We start from the raw sequence: 22,975 nt of genomic DNA, 5'->3' as shown, positions 1-22,975 counted from the left end.
CCTTTTCATAATATTGTTACATTCCATCCTGGATTTTCCATTGTTTGAGTCACAAAGTTTAGTTCTCCAAACTATAAAACTAAAAATTATTCTTTTTATGTAAATCAAACATCTTAGTAGTTACTTTAATAAAAATAGTTATGGGCATACTGCAGTGTTCTGTACCACGATTTTGACCAAGCTGCAGTGGTCTCCCTTCAGGTATTATCAATACCTTTGCCTGTAGTGAACACTTAAATATCAACCCCCTGACATCAGTTTTGTATTTATATTGGCCATAAAATGACAGTAGTTGTTATTGAACAGGAGGAGATTACGGAAGACTACACACTAATTCCAAAGTACACAAATAATTCACAGACCAGGAATATCAGCTACAATCGTTGGTCTTTGGTTTCCCTGCCTGGTGGTTGTGGATGTATGGCAATAGCTCTGTCTGTGTAATTTCTTTACAAACTCATGGCAATGTCTGCTGTTGCTGCTGCCTAGCAAGGCCCATCATACTAAGAAACAAGGATGTCAGGAGCCTGTAACTGTCCCCTCTGCTGATGTTCAGTCAAATCAATTACAGCCACAAAATTCAAACCAAATAAACATTAACTTATGGATAGGAGTATGTACATAAATAAGTTTAGGTCTACTAAACCTAAGGCACGCTCATTAGCACTCCTTGTAGTGTGTCAGTTGCCTTGACACATTGTTCACAGGTAAACCTGTCATTCGCTTTAAGGTTGGTTTGAACACCACAGCGCTGTATTATTCATGATCCTATTGAAGGGGGGGGGGGGGGGGGGGGGGGACGTATTTGCTACCCTCCAACCTTTGAACTGACTTACGTAGCCAAGGAGACTTACAATTTAAAATGAACTTCAAGTCACAATGCAACTTGGCATTTTTCTCTGATTAACTTATATTGGCAGAGGAGGAAGAAGAGATGAGTGACAGAGAAAAATCCTATGATTCACCAGGGGTCATATCAGTTTTTCATTTTACCACTAAGCCAGGCTATCTGTTACACATTATAAATGGCTGATGTCACACATCTTAGGAACAGTGAGTAATAATGACAAATGGTTTGCACACTATGATTTATGTATTTCACCTAAATCAATAGCTTTTTGAAGGCTGAAAATCAACAATCTACTATGTTACTTTTAATTACATACAAATTTAAACCGAAAGCTGTTCAATTAATTTATTATTTACCTCACATGCTTCATGGCTATGAAAGTTTATCAATATTGTATTTAGAATGAACAGTGGAAAATTTGGGATGGATTCATATGGTTGTATTTAAATTGGTGTTTCACCAGAAATTATTTAAGTGGAAAGCAAAGTAACAGAACACTTTGACACTGAATTATTTGCAGAATGTTTGCAAAAGAAGACAATTTTTTTAAACACAACAAATGTATTTATCTGTTAGCTTTCTCTGGGTAAAGTATAACATATCCTCTGAAACAGTTACTTAAGCATACGGAAGTAAAAACACAGATGGATCGTTAGCCAAGCATAGAAAAACACTAGCTTTAGGTGTTCAAACACCCTGACGGGAACAAAATATCCGAGTTAATCGATGAGTTGATAGTTAGTACACTGACTATGATTCATAGATTCTGGAGATGTTTTCAACTCCTTTTCAATACAACTTGTACTAGCTGCCCTTGAGAATACATGTGCACAAGTAGTACAGCTTCCACTAGACAGTGGTAAATTCAAAATTTACAGCAAATTCAGACAAGGAGATTCCACAGCATCAAAAATATTTGCAGCAACCTTAGGATGGGTTTCCAGATCCTGAAGTTGGGGGGAAACGTGGAAAATGTGTTAATGGAATATACCTAAAACACCTTGATTTTACCAATCGGATTATCTGCATTAGCAGCAAACCCCACAAACTACAAATGGAAATACTTAATGTAGCAATTTTGCAAGCAGGCCTGAAAATCAGGTATAAAAACAAAACAACTCCAACTGAATAGGCCTCGAAGGGCCAACAGTATCAACTGGCCACCGTGTCATCCTCAGCCCTTAGGCGTCACCGGATGTGGATACAGAGGAGTATGTGGTCAGCCCACCGCTCTCCCAGCTGTTGTCAGTTTTCGTAACTGGTCGAAAATCGATTATAATTTGATGAAATGTGTGATCACATCACTGAAAAGAAACTTGTACAAACTGAAAATGTTGTCATAAGACCAACTGATAAATTTTGGCAGAGGTATTTAGGGCAGCTGAAAACTGTGGCTGGATGGACAATAGAATGAATGGATGAATGAATGAATGAACAAGAGAGTGAAACAGCTTGGACTGCTTTTTGTGAACTATAGTTAGGCTGATAAAAGTACTTCCCTGACACTTTGCACATGTGGACCACGTTGTCAAATAGATGTCCAAGATCTGGAATTCATAAACACTGCCATGGTGGTGGTGCAGGGATGCCACCCCTACCACTCACAGTTGCATTTGTTCCATACTTTCTTAGTGGCAGCAAAATAGCTGTTAAATATTCATCATTTCTCCCAACTGTGAGCTACAGATGTAGTTTGTGTTAATGGTGAGATGTAAAGTGTCATTGATTTCCAGTTATGTGATGCAGCTCTTCCTTTAGCCGTACGAAAGTTGGCAGGGGCACTATCTTAAAGAGCAAATCTCGTGAGCTCTTGCATAATGTATGATGCTATTTTGAAGAAGAAAGGGATAATGTCGGGTCTCATACCTTTGCCGAAAGTTGTTGACTGAGCAGCTGTTGTTTAGGATACTGTTGCCTGGAAATGCAATTTTTTAGAGGACAGCACCTAGGTATAAAGCTCACAAAATCATCTGGTTGGACAAAACATGAGTAAATGCTGGTCATTCCAGACTGACTATGTGCACTGATGACAGCACAAGGAACAATGAAAGTTCCAGTTGGAAATGAAGTTGGCTCATTCTTTTACATGCCAGAATGATCAGTGGGTTTGTGCAATGCTTAATTATTATTATTATTATTATTGTTGTTGTTGTTGCCGTCATTGTTTACATCAAAGAAATCTGGGCTTACCATGAGGAAATGATGGAAACAAAATTTAAAAAGTGATTCATACAATCTTTGCTACTGAACCTAAAACAGAACTCCACTATATCATTGGATAATGCTCCATATCACTCTGTTATTTTAAACAAAGCCACAACATGCTGCAGCAGGAAGAGTAACATAGTGGACTGGCTGGAAAAGAAAGGCACACAGTCATATGATAGCAAAATGAAAAACACTTAACTGCTACAAAAGGTGAAGGAGCACAAATCACGTAATATCATTCAGGAGACTGACACAATTGCACAAGAAAATGGTCATAGAATGTTATGTGTTTCACTACATCATTGTCATTTTAATGCAATAGAACTCGCGTGGGCTCAGGTGAAGTCATATTTTGAAAACAAAAAATGAAAGTTTTTTAATGTAAAAGTTTAAATTTTTATTGTGTGATGCATTTGGTAGCATTACTCACATAAAATGGAACAATATTTTCAAACATGCATGTCACATCTCAGAATTGGCATGGCAACGAGAAGGGGCATTGGAAGAAAGTGTGGAAGAGTTAACAATAAGATCGAGGGCAGTGGTGGCGGTGGCAGCGGCACCACCACCACCACCACCACCACATCCACTCGTAAAGATGGTGACAATGACCTGGGAAATGTGTATGGTGACAACTATCTATGAAGTCTGGAGTCTACCCTCTTCCCTAAAGTGCAGGTAAGAAATGCACCTATGCATTAAAACATGTATTAAAATACTGTAATAGCATTTCGACTATAAATGGGCCAAAACTAAGTAACCAGTGTATCTCAAGCAGAAAATTTGCACTCGGAAATACTTATGACAGTGAGGCCATTGTGTTGTAATGCTAAAACCGTACAAAAACTGAAGGATTACTCAAGCAAGCACTGGGGAGATTTTGAGAATTACTAGATGGAGCAGAAAAATAAAGGAATGGAAGACATAATTATCAGCATACAGCAAATGAGATGGATGTAGGTGGGACAGGAAGCAACATGAATGGATGGTAGATGGAGTAAGGAAGTTCTTTGTTGGATTTCAGCAACTAAAAGGAAAAAAATGAGATTGAAATATAACGCAATGCGGGTAACATTGAAAATCATGCAGAAGCAACACAGATGTGTACAAGTGAAGACTATAATGCATTTATTTATTCATCATTCATTCACAGGCTATCTTCACCATATGAAAAAGCTTCAGAGGGCTTTTATCCTGCACTGGATAAAACAGCTGATGATTATATTTCATAGACCATTTTTTGCAGTGAGTGGTAACATACACGGTTAATAATGTTTACATTTCCACCTAAATTGCAACTGCTTTTGCCAGCCTATAACAAATGTGTAGATTTTGGGGAGGGGGGGGGGGGGGGGGGGAGAACAGACAAATACAAACTCAAATAAGCATTCTTTTCCTATTAGTATAGGGATTTAGTTTTATTTCTTTCTCTGTAAATGATCTACGTGTTGATCTACTTTAGCAATAGCCTACACAAGTGGCCTACCTCCACTGGTTTCCCAATACTACTGTTTCCTACAACGCAGGATACAAGTGTACTTCTATTCAGGCCATTATCAGTATTGTTTAATGTTGAGTTTTCCACTGTTTCAATATCTTCAGTTTGAGAGGCAGGAGCAGTTGTCACCTGCAGGTCCTCGACATCTCCCTGGAGTACTTCAGCATCTGATGATAATGACAGATCATCTTGTTTTATAAACTGATCCTAAAGAAACAAAGTAGAAAAAGGTTGATAACCATAATCATCCATACAGAGTCAATCAATCAACTATATAAAAAAAAGATCTTTAAAAGAATAAGAACAACTATTTCAACTTTGGAGTAGAAGTTTTTGAAGAAGTCGCTATAGAAGTCTTCCAAGATGCCCATGGGCTAATGGCTTTAACTGAGCCAATAGGTGGGTGATTAAGGTGTCACTCTGGATTTGTAAACTATAGCTGAAATCTGCAACACAGTTATAATGCAACCATTTACTTTCCATAAAAACATATGTTAATCATTGGTTTCTATTCATTCAATGTGAACAGAATGGGGAATATTAACAACATTCTAATTTATATAAAATAGAAATTAATGTTTATTTCATTATTTCAGAACAAATTGTAACTAAATGAATCAAAATGTGCTTACCATAATGAGCTTTAAATCTGTTACAACACCATACAGCCTTAACCAAATTCTAGCATGTATGTTTGCTGTTCACAAACATATGAGTGCAAAAAAAGACTTTTGCCATCAACCTTTCATTTACAAAATGACAAACTAAGCACACAAGATAATGTGGAACACATCTACATACTCCGCAAGACGCCATACGATGCATGACAGAGGGCAACTTTTACCACTGCAAGTCATTCTCTTTCCTGTTCCACTTGCAAATGGAACAGAGAAATAATACTGTCTCTATTTTTGCACATGGACCCTGATTTCCCCCATCTTTGCGATCCTTATGCAAGATGTACATTGGTAACCATATGATCATACAGCAGGCTATTACAAATGCTAATTCTCTTAACTTCTCTTTTTTTGTGAAAAGAATGTCGTCTTCCCTCAGGGACCCCCGTTTTAGTGCCTGGAGCATTTCCGTAATAATCTCGTCTTTAATAAAGCTACCCGTAATAGTGCACCTGTTAACAGCTTCGATGTATTTCTTTAATCTGACCTGGAGAGGATCCCAGGTACTCTAGCAGCACTCAAGAATGTGTTTCACAAGTGTTCTGTATGTGGTCTCCTTTAGTGATGCGCTGCACTTTCTTTGAATTCTCCCAATAAAACAAAGTAGACTATTTATAATAACAAAATCAATCAATTTTTGACAAAATAAAGTGTTGAAGGGGACAGAAGAGGTGTGAAGAAAAAACGACTGGAGAGGTCTAGGAAAAGGGGTAGATTTCGGAAAGGTCAGCCACAACCATGGGTCAGCGGAGACTTACCAGACAGGATGAGAAGGAAAGACTGATTTTTTGGTGACAGCAACAGATGATATTTGAAAACCTGAGATTTTAAAGGTGGAAGATAGGATAATACACAAGACAGAGATTACTGCTTAAACATTGTACACTAGTTAATGAGAGCGAAAAGCTAAGTGCATTGTACATAACAGAGGTGGGTGGCGAAAAATAGACAGATAAAAAATGAAAGACGTAGAAAACTAAAATAAAGTGAAGAAAGGAGTAGTTACTTTGAAGAAATGCTGAGATAAGAAATTAACGTAAATTAAGACCAGATGGGTACGAGAACCAAGGACATGTTGTAGAGCTTGTTCGTACCAGTGGAATTCTGAGAAACTGGTGTTGGGGGAAGAATCCAGATGGCACGTGTGGTGAAACAGGTACAGAGGTCTCGACTGTCATTTTGTAGAGCATGCTCTGCAACAGGATACTGCGTGTTGCCAGCATATACCCTCAGCCTATGTCCATTCATCCTTACTGATAATTTGGTGGCAGTCATGCTAATGTAAAGGGCGGAACAGTGTTTACATAACAGCTGGTATACGATGTGTGGTTTCACAGGGGGCTCTCCCTTTGATAGTATATGTTTTGCCAGTTACAGGGCTAGTACAGGTGGTGGTAGGAGTATGCATAATGCAAGTCTTGCAGCAGGAATAGTCACAGGTGTAGGAGCCATCAGTAATAAGTGGGTGCAGAAGGAGCATAGGATCTGACAAGAATACTGCAGAGATTAGGAGGGCGGTGAAAAGCTATTCTAGGTGTGGTGGGTAAAAACTCAGACAGAATGGATCTCATTTCAGGGAATGAGTTTAGGAAATGATGGCCTTGTTGAAGTAGCTCATTAACACATTTCAGACTAGGATAATACTGAGCGACCAGTGGTACACTCCAAAGTTGGTTTTTGGAGGGATCAGCAGTACCAGGATTGGATGCGATGGCCTGGGAAATCGGCTTTTGAACCAGGCCTATGAGGTAATTGCATCCAGTGAAGGCTGAGGTGAAAATGGTGGCGTATTGCTGTAAAGGGTCTGCATCAGAACAAATACATTTGCCTTTAATGACAAGAATGTATGGGAGGGAACGTTTGACATGGAAAGGATGGCAACTGTCAAATTTTAAGTATTGTTGATTGTTAGTAGGTATAATACGGACAGAAACGTGTAGCTGGTCTTTGGTGAGGTTGAGATCAACATCAAAGAAAGTGGCATAGGATTTGGAATAGGACCACGTGAAATTTAACTGGGAGAAGGTATTCAGAGAGTCCAGTAATTTTAACAGGTCAACATCCCGAGTCCATATGGTAAAAACGTATCTAAACCAAGCCCTCTCCAAGCGATCAATGAAAAGACTGGCATAGGAATGCCCCTCAAAGGTGAAGTAGGTGTTGGTAAGAATAAAGTTGATTAAGCTGAGTAGGAAGGACGTCATAGGCTTGGAATCAGGTGGGTGCTGACTGATGAAATGTTCAGCAGCAGACAGACCACATACATGGGGGATGTTGGTATAGAGAGAGATGGCATCAATGGTGACAAGCAAGGTGGGTGGTGGGAGTTGGACAGACATGGTTTTCAGTATATCTAGGATAAGGTTGGTATCTCTGATATAGTAGGGAAGTCTCTGTACTATGTGTTGCAGGTGTTGATCAACTAAGGCAGATATACATTCAGCGGGTGTTCTGAAGCCAACAACTATAGAATCGCCAGGTGTGGTGTCACCGCCAGACACCACACTTGCTAGGTGGTAGCTTTTAAATCGGCCGCGGTCCGCTAGTATACGATGGACCCGCGTGTCGCCACTGTCAGTGGTGGCAGACCGAGCGCCGCCACACGGCAGGTCTGGTGAGACGTACTAGCACTCGCCCAAGTTGTACAGCCGACTTAGCCAGAGATGGATCACTGACGACTGCGCTCTCATTTGCCGAGACGATGGTTAGCATGGCCTTCAGCTGCGTCATTTGCTACGACCTAGCAAGGTGCCATAGCATTTGATATTGAGATTATAACATGTACCGTCAAGAGCGATGTACACCAATTGTGGATTAAAGTTAAGTATTATATCAACTACGTACTTTATTTGCTACTATTAATTCCCTTAACTGTTCCAGACCTCACGCCAGTCAGCGTGTAATTAAACGCGTGCATTTTGGCCTCCTCTAGCAACACTTCACCAGGATGACTGGGTTTGTGGATCTTAGTAAGAAAGTAAAAGGTGGGAGTGCATGGTTTGGGTGAGGTGAGAAGTTTAATGGACCGAGGTGTTAGTCCCTGTGAGGGGCCTGAAGTTTTGAGGAGGGACTGCAGGACATTCTGAATCACAGGGATGGGATCTTGATGGCAGAAGCTGTGTGTGGAGGCAGACAGCTGGTGTAGATCTTCACTAACCTACTCCTTTTGCTCAAGTACCACCATGGTAAATCCTTTGTCTGCGGGAAGGATAATGATAGAGTCATGATTTTTTGGGGAATGTAGAGCTTGGAGTTCTGCAGTGACAGGTTAATGTCATATTGTAGGGACCTGAGGAAGGGTTGTGAAGCAATGCTGGATGTGAGGAATTCTTGGAGGGCTTGTTAGGGATGATTTTGAGATAGTGGTCAAGTCAGGATCATGACCAGAATTGTTAAAGGCAGGGTTCAATGTTGGGTTTGCTGTTGAAAAGGTGTTGGGATTGGGTTGCTATGTGATACTTCCAGCTGACATTACATGCGAAGGAAAGAGGGTAAGTACATTCTTCACCAAAGCAGTATGATCAAAAGCAAGTTTAGGGCTCAAAGTGAGACCCTTAGATAATACTGATATCTCAGGGGTGGAGAGTGCTTTAGACAGGAGGCTGAGGATACTGTACTGTTCTGACTGGTTCTTGTGATTATGAGTTGTTCTTGGTCTGGGAAGCAGTGGCAAAGGCTGTGGGAGGATGTTAAGGAGGTTGGCCAAGCACTGTTTGTAGCAGAGGACAGTGGTTGATGGTGTGGCTGTTTAGGGAGTTGCAGGGGGGCTGGAATGGAAACACTGCTGTTCAGGTAGTTTAGGAGAAGGTGGGATAGCTTTTTGGGGTGAAGTATGGCATGATGTTGCAATCTGAAGCTGGCTTGGTGGATGATACCATCGGAGGAAACATGAGGGGCAGCTAACTGCAGGATTTTGTAGGAGGCGAGAAGTCTGATGGAGTGGATATTGGCTCATGACGCATACAGGTCACAGATTACTGTATTTGAAACTGTAAGAGCCTAGTGTACAGTAGGATTACATCCAGAAAGAGGGACATTCACTGTTAGGCCTTTTGGAGTAATTCCACAGGAAAATCAGGTTTCAAAAAATGGAACATGTGCCCTTAGTCTTGATGGTGGAAAAGCACATTTTTGAAAAGAACGGATGTAATGTGAGATGGGATTCATCATGGCACGAAAGGACAGTTTGGAGTGTTAGAAATTGTGGGAGTGGCAAAAAAAGATAAATCAGAGAGTGGATACAAGATAGAAAAATTGAAGAAAGACAAGGAAAGAATTCAGAAAAAAGCATAAAAATTCGTATGAAAATTGTGAGAACAGACAATGGTTAACAACGGGTAATTAGCGAGCGAGAATGTCTTGCTAGAAAGTGGCCTATATGATACGAAAGAAATATTGGAGGGGGGGGGGGGGGGGGGGGGGGAGGGAGGGGGGAAAAAAAAAAGAGAGATTGGGAATGTTGTGAAAAAGAGAGGAAATTTTATAAACTGGGTAACAGAAAGGAAAAGTTGAACGAGAAAATTTAAACCACTTAGCTCGGCAATTAATCTAACGTAGGAGACGGCAGTAAAAGTGGATCAGAGCGGTTTGGCGAAACACAAATGCACAAAAACATGAAATAATTACGTATAAGCAAGATAAGTGGAAGGTCAGAAAGAAAATAGCTGTCAAATCCGTGGGGGTGGGGGGTGGGGGGGGGAAAAAAAAAAAAAAAAAAAAAAATCGGCAATCGACGATCGGAAGAAGGCCCTGCAGTGTACTCAGTGTAAATTGTTAGATGCAAATTCATAAATAACAATGGAATTGTTATGTGCAGATAAAAATAGATCCATCTACATGCACAGAAATCAGAAATCGAAAACTGTAGGGGGCAAAGCGTTGATTAATCTTGGTAATAGAGAGATAAATAAACGAACGGAATGGTAGAAAACAGACAACAGTTTGAACAAGACATATTACAACAAAGACTGACAAGATGGTTACACAAGAAGAAATGAGGGCCACATGGACTAATAACACAATGAAATCAATCAATTTTTGACAAAATAATCTAATTGGCTGGATGAAAAAACTACTCACCAAGCGACGGCAGATCACACACATAAAAGGTTATAATTAGGCAAGCTTTGCGGCCAGTGGCTCCTTTTTCAGACAGAAGTGTTGAAGGGGAAGGAAGAGGGGTGAAGGAAAAGGACTGGAAAGGTCTCGGAAAAGGAGTAGATTTCAGGAAGGTTAGCCGCAGCCATGGGTAAGCGGAGACAGGATGAAAAGGAAAGACTGATTTTTTGGGGACAGCAACATATTAAATTTGAAAACCTGAGAGTTTAAAGGTGGAAGATAGGATAATACACAAGACAGAGATTACTGCTTAAACATCGTACACTAGTTAATGAGAGTGAAAAGCTAAGTGCATTGTACATAACAGAGGTGGGTGGCGAAAAATAGACAGATAAAAAATGAAAGATGTAGAAAACTAAAATGGAGTGAAGAAAGGAGTAGTTACTTTGAAGAAATGCTGAGACTAAGAAATTAACGTAAATTAAGACCAGATGGGTATGAGAACCGAGGACATGTTGTAGCGCTCGTTCCTGCCTGTGGAATTATGAGAAACTGTTGTCTGGGGGAAGAACCCAGATGTCGCGTGTGGTGAAACAGGCACCGAGATCACGACTGTCAAGTAGATCATACTCTGCAACAGGATATTGTGTGTTGCCAGTATACACCCTCAGTATATGCCCATTCATCTGTCCTGATAATTTAGTGGTAGTCATATAGACCTAAAAAGCCGAGCAGTCGTTACATAACAGCTGGTATGTGACATGTACTGTTTCACAGGTGGCTCTCCCTTTGATCATATATATTTTGCCAGTTACAGGGCTGGTACAGATGATGATAGGAGGGTGCAGAGGGCAAGTCTCGCAGCAGGGACAGTCACAGGAGCAGGATCCATCGATAGGGAGACGGGTGCAGGAGCAGCATAGAGTGAGACAAGAATATTGCAGAGACAAGCTATTCTAGGTGTGGTGGGCAAAATCTCAGACAGAATGGATCTCATTTCAGGGCATGAGTTTAGGAAATGATGGCCCTGTCGAAGTAGCTGATTAATACATTCCAGATAATTAATACATTCCAGATAACACTGACTGTGCTGTGCTCCAAAGTTGTTTTCTTGGAGGCATCAGCAATACCAGGATTGGATGTGGTGGCCAAGAAAATCTGATTTTGAACTAGGCTGGTGGGGTTGTTATGTCCAGTGAAGGTTGGGGTGAGAATGGTGGTGATCCATCACATTGTAAATACATGATGCTTACTCAGTGTCCAAGTGGGATGCTAACAGCTTATTTTCTGTCTTCAGTGTGAATATTCTCTTAGATTTCATGTTGCATTTATTAAACTTAGTAATCAAAGTGGCTATGATGAAATCATTATCACTAATTCCTATCTCTCCTACCTCTATATTGACATTGTCCAGAAAGGTCAGGTGTTTGTAGCTAAGAAGTCTAAAACATTTCCTTTCTGCTTGGGTGGTTGAACAATTTACTCAGCTATTTTCATACAAAGTGTTATGAACAGGGGCAGATGTGGACTCTGACCACAATTTATTGGTTTTAACTGTAGATTAAAACTGAACTGGAACTGCAAAAAGGCAGGAATTTAAGAAGATGGGACCTGGATAAACTGAAAGAACCAGAGGTTGTAGATGGTTTCAGAGGGGGCATTAGGGAATGATTGATAAGAGCAGGGGAAAGGAATACAACAGGGGAAGAATGGGTAGCTTTGAGAGATGAAAGTGCTAAGACAGAAGACAGCAGAGGATTCAGTAGGTAAAAAGACGAGGGGTAGTAGAAATCCTTAGTAGAGACACTGAATTTAATCGAGGGAAGGAGACAATATATAAATGCAATAAATGAAGCTAGCAAAGAGGAACACAAATGTCTAAGAAATGGGATCGACAGGAAATGTGATATGGCTAAGTTGGAATGGTTAGAGGACAAATGTAAGGATGTAGAAGCACATATCACTAGGGGTAATACAGATACTGCCTACAGGAAAATTAAAGAGGCCTTTGGAGGAAAGAGAACCACCTGTATGAATTTCACGAGCTCTGATGGAAAACCAGTCCTAAGCAAAGAAGGGAAAGCAGAAAGGTGGGAGGAGTATATAGAGGGGCTATACACGGGAGATGTACCTGTGGCCAATGTTATGGAAATGGAAGAGTATGTAGAGGAAGATGAACAGGGAGATGTGGTTCTGTGTGAAGAATCTGACAAAGCACCGAATGACTTAAGTTGGAACAAGGCCCCGGGAGTAGACAACATTCTGTTCAAATTACTGATAGCTTTGGGAGAGCCAGCCACGATAAAACTCTTGAAAAAGAGTCCATCTGGTGAGCAAGATGTATGAAACAGGCAAAATACCCTCAGACTGTAAGAAGAATATTATAATCCCAATTCCAAAAAAAGCAGTGCTGACAGGCATAAAAATTACCTAATTACCAGTTTAATAAATCAGGGTTACAAAATATTAACACGAATCCTATACAGAAGAATAGAAAAACTGGTAGAAGCACACTTTGGGGAAGACTAGTTTGGGTTCCAGAGAAATGTAGGAACACGCGAGGCAATACTGACTGACTTCTCATAGAAGATAGGTTAAGAAAAGGCAAAACTATGTTTATAGCATTTGTGGACTTAAGAGATAGCTTTTGACAATGTTATCTGGAATACTCTCTTTCAAATTCTAAAGGTGGCAGGGGTAAAATACAGGGATAAAAAGGTTAGTTACAATTTGTATAGAAACCAGAAGTCAGTTATAAGAGTCTAGGGGGCATGAAAAGGAAGCAGTGGTTGAGAACTGAGTGACACAAGGTTGTAGCCTATCCCCGATGTTATTCAATCTGTATACCGAGCAGGCAGTAAAGAAAACAAAAGAAAAATTTGGATCAGGAATTAAAGTCCAGGGAACAGAAATAAAAACTTTAAGGTTTGCCAATGACATTGTAATTCTGTCAGAGACATGGAAGAACAGTTGAACAGTATGGACAGTGTCTTGAAAAGAAGATATAAGATGAGCATCAACAAAAGCAAAACGAAGATAATGAAGTGTAGTTGAATTAAAGCAGGTGATGCTAAGGGAATTAGATTAGGAAATGAGATATTTAAAAAGTAGTAAATGAGTTTTGCTATTTAGGAAGCAAAATAACTGATGATGGTTGAAATAGGGATAATATAAAATGTAGACTGGCAATGGCAATAAAAGCGTTTATGAAGAAGAGAAATTTGTTGACATCGAATATAGATTAAGTGTTGGGAATTTTTTTCTGAAAGTATTTTTATGGAGTGTACCCATGTATGGAAGTGAATCATGGACGATAAACAGTTTAGGTAAGAAGAGAAAAAAAAGCTTTTGAAAAGCGCTGCTACAGAAGCAGCATTTTAGTTTCAGACAAGGCACAATTTAAACACAATTTAAAAGAATTTTTGGTGGCCAACTCCTCCTATTCCATCCATGAATTTCTCAACAAGTGCAGTAGACCAGTTTAATGAAAATTTATTATACTTTAATTTTTGACAATACTTGATTGTAATAGCCAAGTAACTAGCTACTGTGTGAATGATGGATTTAATGAAAGCAGATGTAAGTATTAAACATGTAAATATTAGAAGTTTAATTTTAATTCATGTACATAATTTTACTGTTTATTGACTGAGTATCATTAAATTTAATGAAGCTCAAGTTTTTCTAATTACATTTTTGTAATGTGTTTATCTGACATGTTCCACACCCAGGAGGATCCCCTCTTTTGTGGGTCTATGGAATGAATAATTAATCTAATCTAATATGGAGAGATTGGGTAACTAATGAGGAGGTACTGAACAGAACTGGGGAGAAAAGAAATCTGTAGTACAGACTGACTAGATGAAGGGATTGTTTGATAGAACACATTCTGAGATATCAAGGGATCACCAATTTAGTACTGGAGGGAAGAGAGTGTGTGTGTGTGTGTGTGGGGGGGGGGGGGGGGGGGGGTAAAAACCATAAGAGGAAGACCAAGAGATAAATATATTAATCAGATTCAGAGGGGCGTATGTTGCAGTAGTTACTCGGAGATGACGACGCTTGCACAGGATAGAGTAGGATGGAGAGTTGTATCAAACCAGTTTTTGGACTGAAGACGACGACAACATGCTAATCAGTTGAAGCATTCATAACAAAGTGCCCCAGTTTGATGTGCTCATGAAAAGCAGTGAAGTTCACATAATAATGGGCACAAAAACTGGTTGAAACCTGAGACTGAAAACAGTGAAGTTTTGGGGAAATTTAAGTGTATATTGAAAGGATTGGCAAATGGAAAATGGAGGTGGCGTATTAGTTGCAGTAGACAAGAAACACAGACCCACTTACATAGAAACTGGAGCTGCATGTGAGATAGTTTTGGCAAGACTCAGTATCAGGATGGGCATAAAATGGTAACTGGATCCTTCTATTGCTCACCAGACTCGTTTCCTGATGTAACTGGAAAGTTTAGAGACAACCTCTGTTCACTTGTATGTAAGTTCCTCAATCACACTGTAATCATCAGTGGAGACTTAAATCACCCAACAATTAACTCGAGAGAGTACAGTTTTGCTAGTAGTGGGAATGATAAGACACCCTGTGAAGTGTTACTAAATGCCTTCTCTAGAAACTACCTAGAACAGATAGTTAGGAACACCAGTCATGACGGAAATATATCCCATCTGACAGCAACAAATAGACTTGACCTCTTTGAGAATATCCGTATCAAAACTGGTATCAGTGACTATAACACACCTGTGGGAACAATGATGACCAAAGTAAAAAGGGCAACTAAAACAAGCAGAAATATATATATGTTCAGTAAACTAGATAAAACATCAGTAGTGTCCTATCTCAGTGAGGAACTTTAAACTTTCAGCACAGGGCAGGAGCATGTAGATAAACTCTGGCTCAAATTTAAAAGAATCTAGATGACCACACACTGGATAGATATGTACCCAGAAGATCATTTCATAATGGGAGGGACCCTCCATGGTATACAGTCATTGTAAAGAAACTTCTAACAAAGAAGAGATTACTACATAACTGGTGTAAAACAAAGCATGGGGCTACAGATAGAGAGATGCTGAATGAAACACATATGGATGTCAAGAAAGCAATGCATGATGCCTTCAGTGACTATCGTAGAAGAATATTGTCAAGTGATCTTTCAGAGAAACCAAGGGAATTCTGGTTGTGTCAAAACGCTGCCAGTTGCACCAAAGTTAGTGTCCTGTCCCTAGCAAATGAGACAGAAACTGAAATTGAGAGCAGCAAAGCAAAAGCTGAAATGCTTAACTATTTTCAAATGTTCATTTACAAAGGAAAACCCATGATTATTGCCTCAATGTAATCCTTGTACTACTGAAAAGATGAATGAAATAAATGTTATTGTCAATGGTGTTGAGAAAAAGCTCAAGTCGTTAAAATCAAACAAGCTCCAGGCTCCAACGGAATCCCTGTCAGATTTTATACTGAATTAGTATCTATCGTAGATCCCTCAAACAAAAAACCGTGCCCACGTCTTTGGGAAAAAGCACAGGTTACTCCCATCTACAAGAAGGGTAGTAGAAGTTATCCACAAAACTACCACCCACTATCCTTGACATCGATTTGTTGTAGAATCTTAGAACATACTCTGAGCTAAAACATAATGAGATATATTGAACAAAATGACCTCCTCAATGCCAAACAACATGAATTTCAGGAACATCGATCATGTGAAACCAAACTCACACTTTTGTCAAATGACATACTGTAAGCTTTGGATCAGAGGAACCAGGTAGGTGCAGTATTTGATTTAAAAAAAAAAAGCATCTGACTCAATGTCACAACTACAATTACTGTCAAAAGTACATTCATATGGGGTATCAAGTGAAATTTGCAACTGGGTTGAGAACTTTGCGGCAGGGAGGACACAGCATGTTATCTCGGATGGAGAGTCATCACTGGATGTAGAAGTAACTTCAGTTGTGTCTCAGAAGTCTGACCTTATGAACAATATTAGTAGTAGCCTGAGATTTTTGCAGATCATGTAATTATCTTTTGTGGAGTATTATCTGAAAGAAGCTGCGTAAATATTCACTGAGGTATTGCTAAAATTTCAATGTGGTGTACACACACTGGTAACTTGCTTAAAATGTTCACAAATTTAAAATTATGCACTTCACAAAACAAAAACAAGTATCATAGGACTATAATATCAATGAGATACTACTGCAAACAGCCAACTCATAGAAATACTTGGATTTAACTTTTTGTAGGGATATGAAATGGAATGACCACAGAGGCTCAGTCGTGGATAACACAGGTGGTAGACAATGGTTTATTGGTAGAGTACTGGGAAAGTGCAATCACTCTACAATGGAGATTGCTTAAAAATCACTTGCGCAACTTAATAAAAAGTTAATTTTATATTAGTAACATATTACAATAAATTATATAACTCATTCTAATAAACCTATTATATTATTTATTCTTTATTATGATAGAAAAGAAAGATTAAATGAAAGGTATAATAATATAATAAATTTATTGGTTTCCAGGTTCCACATCTATCTTTATTTACATACAATAGAGAAGTTGTGGTCATGAGGGGGATGTGCTATCTTTTTTTTCTAATTTTCTGTTTCGATTTTATTTTCTTGAAACATTTGTGTTTTGTCATATCTGTCATCACATCTGATTTATTACGTCTGTTCTCCATAGGTGAAGGGCTTGGGAAGAAACCCTAATAACTGGTGCAATGGGGCATACACTCTGCCATGTGCCTCAGGGTGGTTTGCAGAGTCTAGAGGTAGATGTAAACTGGAGTACTTCCATACTACTGACTGTACACATTCTTCCAATGAACCTACAGTATTACAGCAGATGCTAGTGACTGGTAGAAACATCTGATGATTAATTCGAGTTCATCTACCATATTTATTCGAATCTAAGCCGCACCTGAAAAATGAGACTCGAAATCAAGGGAAAAAAAAAGATCCCGAATCTAAGCCGCACATGAAATTTGAGACTCTAAATTCAAGGGTAGAGAAAAGTTTTAGACCACACCTCCAAATCGAAGCAAAGTTGGTCCATTGTAGCATGAGACACAATTTAGGTAAAAAGGATGAAAATACAGCTACAGTAGTTTGGTTCGAGTCGTAAGCTTAACAGTTAAGGTTTACCAAATAGCCATTGCTATGTGTCAGGTGCTCCGTCCGTATTTATACGGGTACCCTTCCTTTCTCACATGCTTCGCCTGGTTTGAATCGATTGCTTATTTTGCTTTGATCTGATTAGTGCCGTTCTTTTTGTTATAAGTGTTTACGTCACTCTAAGCTGAAAATGCATTATTGTACTGTGTCATGCATTGTTTGTCGCATTCTGATAATGAGTGTTTACGACTTGTAGCCGCTCGCGGCATGGCTCGCTTTTGTGCGCGCTACCGCTGCTTACAATAAAAACAGAGAGGAATGTTCTCATAAGCGAAACAAAAGCAATAGACTGCTATTTGTTGTTACTTACACTGCTGCTTTCTTTGATAATGATCAACAAGAACCAAATGATAGACTTTGTATGATAGAAGAGGTTCTGAACGAGAGTTCAGCAAACATTTTTCTCCGTTTGAAAATCTTTGCAGACGCCTCTTTAGTACATTACATTCTGCACAGAAATTAGAGATATTTTAGATTTAAAAATCTAGTCAGTTGCCGTGCTTCATTTCTGACTGTATCACTATTCAGCATAAGAATAATACGAATATAAACATGAAATGATATGTATATTCTTCTGCGTTTGCTGTTGTCTCACTCTAGTTTTGTAGTTTATTAGGCAGACAGGATTTAAATGAGAGAGCAGCAAATACGAAAGAATACACGGCATAATGTTTACATTCCTCTACCTTTTCTTTTAATATATTTGCTAACGCAGAGGTTTTGGTGCCAGTATTTATCTTTGTGCCTGCAAAGCATCCCTTTGTAGCACTACATATATTCGACAGCAGAAGTTAGTTGTGGCGGCACCTACCAACATTTTTCAGAACTTCCGCTTACTTTGCACTCGATTCTAAGCCACAGGCAGTTTTTTGGATTCCAAAAACCGGAAAAAAGTGCGGCTTAGATTCAAGTAAATACGGTAGTCCTGTTATAGCACCCAGATAACTTTGCAGACAAACTCAATTTGGTCCTCAATATAATATTTTTGTCAACTGCAATGAACACTGCCCACCTGTCATTTTCGATATATGTTCCATGCAACAGCATGAAGCATTCTACATCGGGTTCCAACACGTTCTTTGTTACAAATGTAATTTGGGGGTGACAGCCTTCCTGGAGGGCAGTAAATTCAGTGACTTTTTTTTATGAATTCTTCAACAACTTACAGTTAAAATCCTGTCATTCCAAGTGTATATTCTTCATACATGATAACTTTCTGCATATTGACTGGTGAGCATTCAGAGGATCTTAAATTATTGCCTAACCCAAAAAGCACCATGTGCACTCCACATGCACTCTTGCTATCCAAGTTCATCCAATGACATGCTTCACAGTCCCAAAATTCCAAGCACGCACAGATCTCTAACGGAATGATGTTGGGTGCGCGATGTCATACATGAACAAAATACTGAGAAGATAGACTTTGACAATATTTATTTTGTTTCTACGTTATCAGCTTTATAGTGGTGACAGCCTAAACCGTAATGTACCCCAGCTCTAGGTTAGGTTGGAAAGGTGATGGTTTGTTCGCAAGTTTGCAAAGTTCAGAAATGTGATGGCAGAAGAAAAACAATAATACGTGTTACGACATTTATTTTACACTTATTGGCTTGTATTTCAGAAGAATTTTGTCCAGTTTAAGGATAACATTGGTCAATGTAAACAAGCAGTATCGGCAGGTTCAATAATTTTTCAGCAACATAATTGGACATGATGATTTAGTCTGCTAAAATGAACTGTGATATAGTCTCTATCCTCCCCCATATGACTCGTTCGCCATCTAGTTATGGTCACTAGAATTTGAGTGATAGAAATCTATGTCTATATCCTAATATCTGAGGAAGCATCAAGACAGAGGTCAAAGAAAATGTCATTCTTTTTCTCTCAATGGAAAGAATTAGGGTAGTATGAAACAGCACTAAAAGCTGTGACTTTTGATTGCTGACTCTTACAGTAAAGGGGGTTGTCATTCTGAGGATGTAGTGCTTTTAACATTAACTAATTAACAGGACAAAACTTTCACAGATTTACTTAGATATCCCTTTCTTTAATTTCTTTGAAATCATTAATATAAACAGGTAGGTTCTTACCGTGAACTCTGCAACTCTTTTGCTCACTACAGTAGCTCGCAGAGGCAAAACATCAGATTTACTTTCATGCCCGAAGGAATCTACTTCACTATTCAAAGCAGCAACAGACTGAAGTCCTAAATCTTCTGCACAAACACCAACTGACACTGTAAATTCCAAAGCATAGTATTTGTTCTGACATACTTAGAAACATCATTTTCTAGCAAAAGGATGGTCGTACTATATCAACAGGCCTACACATTATGGAACATTGTTTAAAACTAATAATATTTTCAAATTACAATATGTTTAAAAGCTTTTAGTAATTACAAGTAAATAATAAATACCACTTTCATTTGCATTGGCAAAACAGAAAATTCTATGTAGAACACTGCACCATATTTTGTATATGCTGGGTTCTCTGAATTTTTAAGGTTAATAATTTGTGTTTAACGAAACCATGCTCAGTGAGATTGTGAAGTGGCCAACAAACAATGAACTATTGCAAATTATTAAATAATGTTATTTACAGGGAGAAATTGGAGTTTCATTTTTCTTGGGGACAGCGAAAACAATAGAACTCTCACTACACCATATTTAGATATATCGTAGAGATCAACGAGAGAGAGAGAGAGAGAGAGAGAGAGAGAGAGAGAGAGACTGTGTTTATGGACGTAGCCCTGCTACAAAACGTTATGTTCTGTGAACAAGAAAATTTCAGTTTCTGTATTCTTTTTGATACAATGAAAAGAAATTTTTTTTTTCTATTTTGTTAGCAATTTAATTGCGCTTTTCCGTACTGCTGTACTGTTCAACAGACATACTTCATGCATTACACGGGACAAAACTTTGATGAACTCACCAAATAATACAAAAAACGAAGAAAGTGACAGAGCTTCAATACTCATTCCAAATGTTTACCACTAAACATTGTTCCCAAATCCCAATCGTCTGCACTCTGGATTAAGTTGCACTTGTTTCTGTCAAGTTTTTGGTCGGAACTGCCAACTTCATAAGTTATATAGAGCCCGCAAATAACAAGTGTTCACTCTCAAAAATGTTATTTTCTGTATTACATTAACCAGTTATGAGTAGACAGATTGCATTAACCGAAAATATAGAAAACACAGAATTAGTAACATATACATACAATAAAAATGAAAAAGATTTACACAGAATTTTTTCGATTTGAGACAAGACTGTTTTTAAGCGGTAACAAAAAGATTTCCTCGCATCTTATCGCTCCACATCATAGCTTGATAATTATAATGGACTGGTTTTGTTTTTCACTATTGCCCATGTATTGTGAGACTTCGAAAATAAGTAAATAAGTGAACTGCATGGCATACTTTGTGAAGCTTGCCCTGAAGAATGTAGTCGCTGGTCAGTTTTGTTACAGGCGTCTAAAGCTAGCGAAATGAGGGATGCTCAACTACCGGACCTACCGATAGATGGCTCTACCAGCTGATTACTATCGTCTGTATTGCCCGCCATATTTGAATTTGCCAAGAAGTTTCTCTCGGTCTGTGCGGTGTATAAGGAATTAAGGATTATCGAAATGGTGATTTCTTGTTCCGCTTTCAATTGTGCGAAGCGATGGAGTAAGGAAAGTGACTTACCATTTCACAGGTGATAAGACTGCCGATACAATACGACAACAATACAGACTTAGTGCGTTTGCTAATTCGATGTTTTTGAACAGGTTTCCTCTAAAGCACCCAGAGCTGCTAAAGAAGTGGATTACTTCCGTGAAGCGGAAAGATTTTAAACCCAAGTCTTGCAGTTTTCTTTGCGGAAACCCTTTCCCACAAGATGATTACGTAGTGAGCCCTGGAACGTGGAAGAAACGTCTCAGATCCGAAGCAGTGCCATCAATTTTTGACTTTCCGACACATTTGATGCCACCAAATAAGCAGCCACGACGACATTTTAGGATTTTGAGTGACTACGATGCTTCTCCATTTGAGGTAGCTAATTAATTTCCTTGCTACGTGGTTTTGACTTTTGTGAATTTATTTCGTACGGACACAGATGGGCTACATAGGTCTACGCAATGTTGTAATACTGTTCCATATTTTTGTTTTTAGCGTTCTGTCCTGGAATCCGTGCTTGATTTGCCCTCTGCAGAAGCTACTGATTGCGTGGAGAATGTTGTCAATGAGAATTCTTCCGTGGAAAGCATGTCCCATTTATCCAATGCAGAAGCTACGAATTGTGTCGAAATCGTTAGTATAAGGATGTTTTCACCCCCCCAAAGTTTTCTTATAATATTTTTTCATCAAGCCTTGAGTTATTTCAATCATATATAACGAAATTGTTTCTTTATTTCAGAGTGCAGTTGGTTCTCAAGTAATTGATTGTGGTATACAGCCGAAAGTAGAAATGGAAGACAAGCGACCGAAACTTGCAATTTTTTCTCAGACATTGTGCACGAATTAAAACGTAAACTGAAGTGTGTCCGTGAAAAACTTCGAAGAAGAGAGAAGAAAGTGTTTTCCATGGATGACATCATAAGTTCATTGAAGGAGAAGGGGCATCTTCCTGAATAGTTACATAACTTCCTCAATCATCAGAAAGGAACACAAGTGGAATTAGTGTGCAATTTAGTGGACAACTCTCTCTCGTCAAAGGGTAATAGATACACAACAAATGTGAAAATGTTTGCGATGACTGTGTACTTTTATTCACCAGCAGCATATGAATACCTGCAAAAATTAATGCCTCTGACCCATAAATCATTGATTCCCAAAAGGGGGGCAAGTGTCGACTGTGAAACTGGCTTCTTAAAAGATGTTTTTAAGTAGGCCTACATTGATTCGAACCCAATTGTAAGGGACCAGTTCAGCAATTCATGTCTAATTGTAGACAGTGTGGCACTTAGGAAGCAAGTAGTTTGGGACCAAGGAACTAAGCAATACACATGTTTTTTAGAGTTTGGTGGGGAAGTGCCTCAGTCAAAAGAAGTAATAGAGGCATCTGAGGCTCTGGTTTTCATGCTTGTCTCTATTAAAGGCAAATTTATATGCTCGATTGCATATTTCTTTATCAACGGTGTACAGGCAAATAATCAGGCCACATTGATAAAATCCGCTTTAGAGAGGCTGCATAGTTCTGGCATTAGGGTTTGGTGTGTTACATGTGATGGCTGCAAGGTAAATATAAGCACTTTACGTACACTTGGCTGTACTTTAAATTTTTCCAAGGGTGATTTTAAGAGCTACAATGTTTATTGTATCTTGGGCATGTCATATGATTAAGTTTGCCAGAAATGCTCTAGCAGAAGTATCTGCTATTGAGTCTCCAACTGGCATTATTAGATGGCATTTCGTTGAGCAATTGAACAAGGTACATCATCTCCAACTGGCACTATTAGATGGCCTTTCGTTGAGCAATTGAACAAGGTACAACAAGAAGAA

At 38.9% G+C, this 22,975-nt stretch overlaps 2 protein-coding genes across 2 annotated transcripts in view; one reads left to right on the top strand and one right to left on the bottom strand.

The window, feature by feature from the left end:
- LOC126457396 (thioredoxin domain-containing protein 15) overlaps window positions 1-20,598 on the bottom strand; it is a 40,523-nt gene extending 19,925 nt beyond the window's left edge. Inside the window, exons 1-3 of the mRNA XM_050093655.1 lie at window positions 20,422-20,598; window positions 19,581-19,726; window positions 4,545-4,763 (exon numbers count right to left, since the gene is read on the bottom strand). Coding sequence (XP_049949612.1) covers window positions 4,545-4,763; window positions 19,581-19,726; window positions 20,422-20,467 — 411 coding nt within the window. The 5' untranslated portion in view covers window positions 20,468-20,598. The remainder of the gene's footprint in view (window positions 1-4,544; window positions 4,764-19,580; window positions 19,727-20,421) is intronic.
- Window positions 20,599-21,097: 499 nt separating this feature from the next.
- LOC126457399 (THAP domain-containing protein 3-like) lies at window positions 21,098-22,491 on the top strand. Its single transcript, XM_050093658.1, has 3 exons — window positions 21,098-21,526; window positions 21,647-21,784; window positions 21,891-22,491. The coding sequence occupies exons 1-3, from the start codon at window positions 21,248-21,250 to the stop codon at window positions 21,996-21,998; spliced, it is 525 nt and encodes a 174-aa protein (XP_049949615.1). The 5' UTR covers window positions 21,098-21,247; the 3' UTR covers window positions 21,999-22,491.
- Window positions 22,492-22,975: the final 484 nt, after the last annotated feature.

This window comes from Schistocerca serialis, chromosome 2, assembly GCF_023864345.2.
Source record: "Schistocerca serialis cubense isolate TAMUIC-IGC-003099 chromosome 2, iqSchSeri2.2, whole genome shotgun sequence".
Classification (NCBI taxonomy): Eukaryota; Metazoa; Arthropoda; class Insecta; order Orthoptera; family Acrididae; genus Schistocerca; species Schistocerca serialis.
This window is presented reverse-complemented; position numbering and strand designations above follow the sequence as displayed.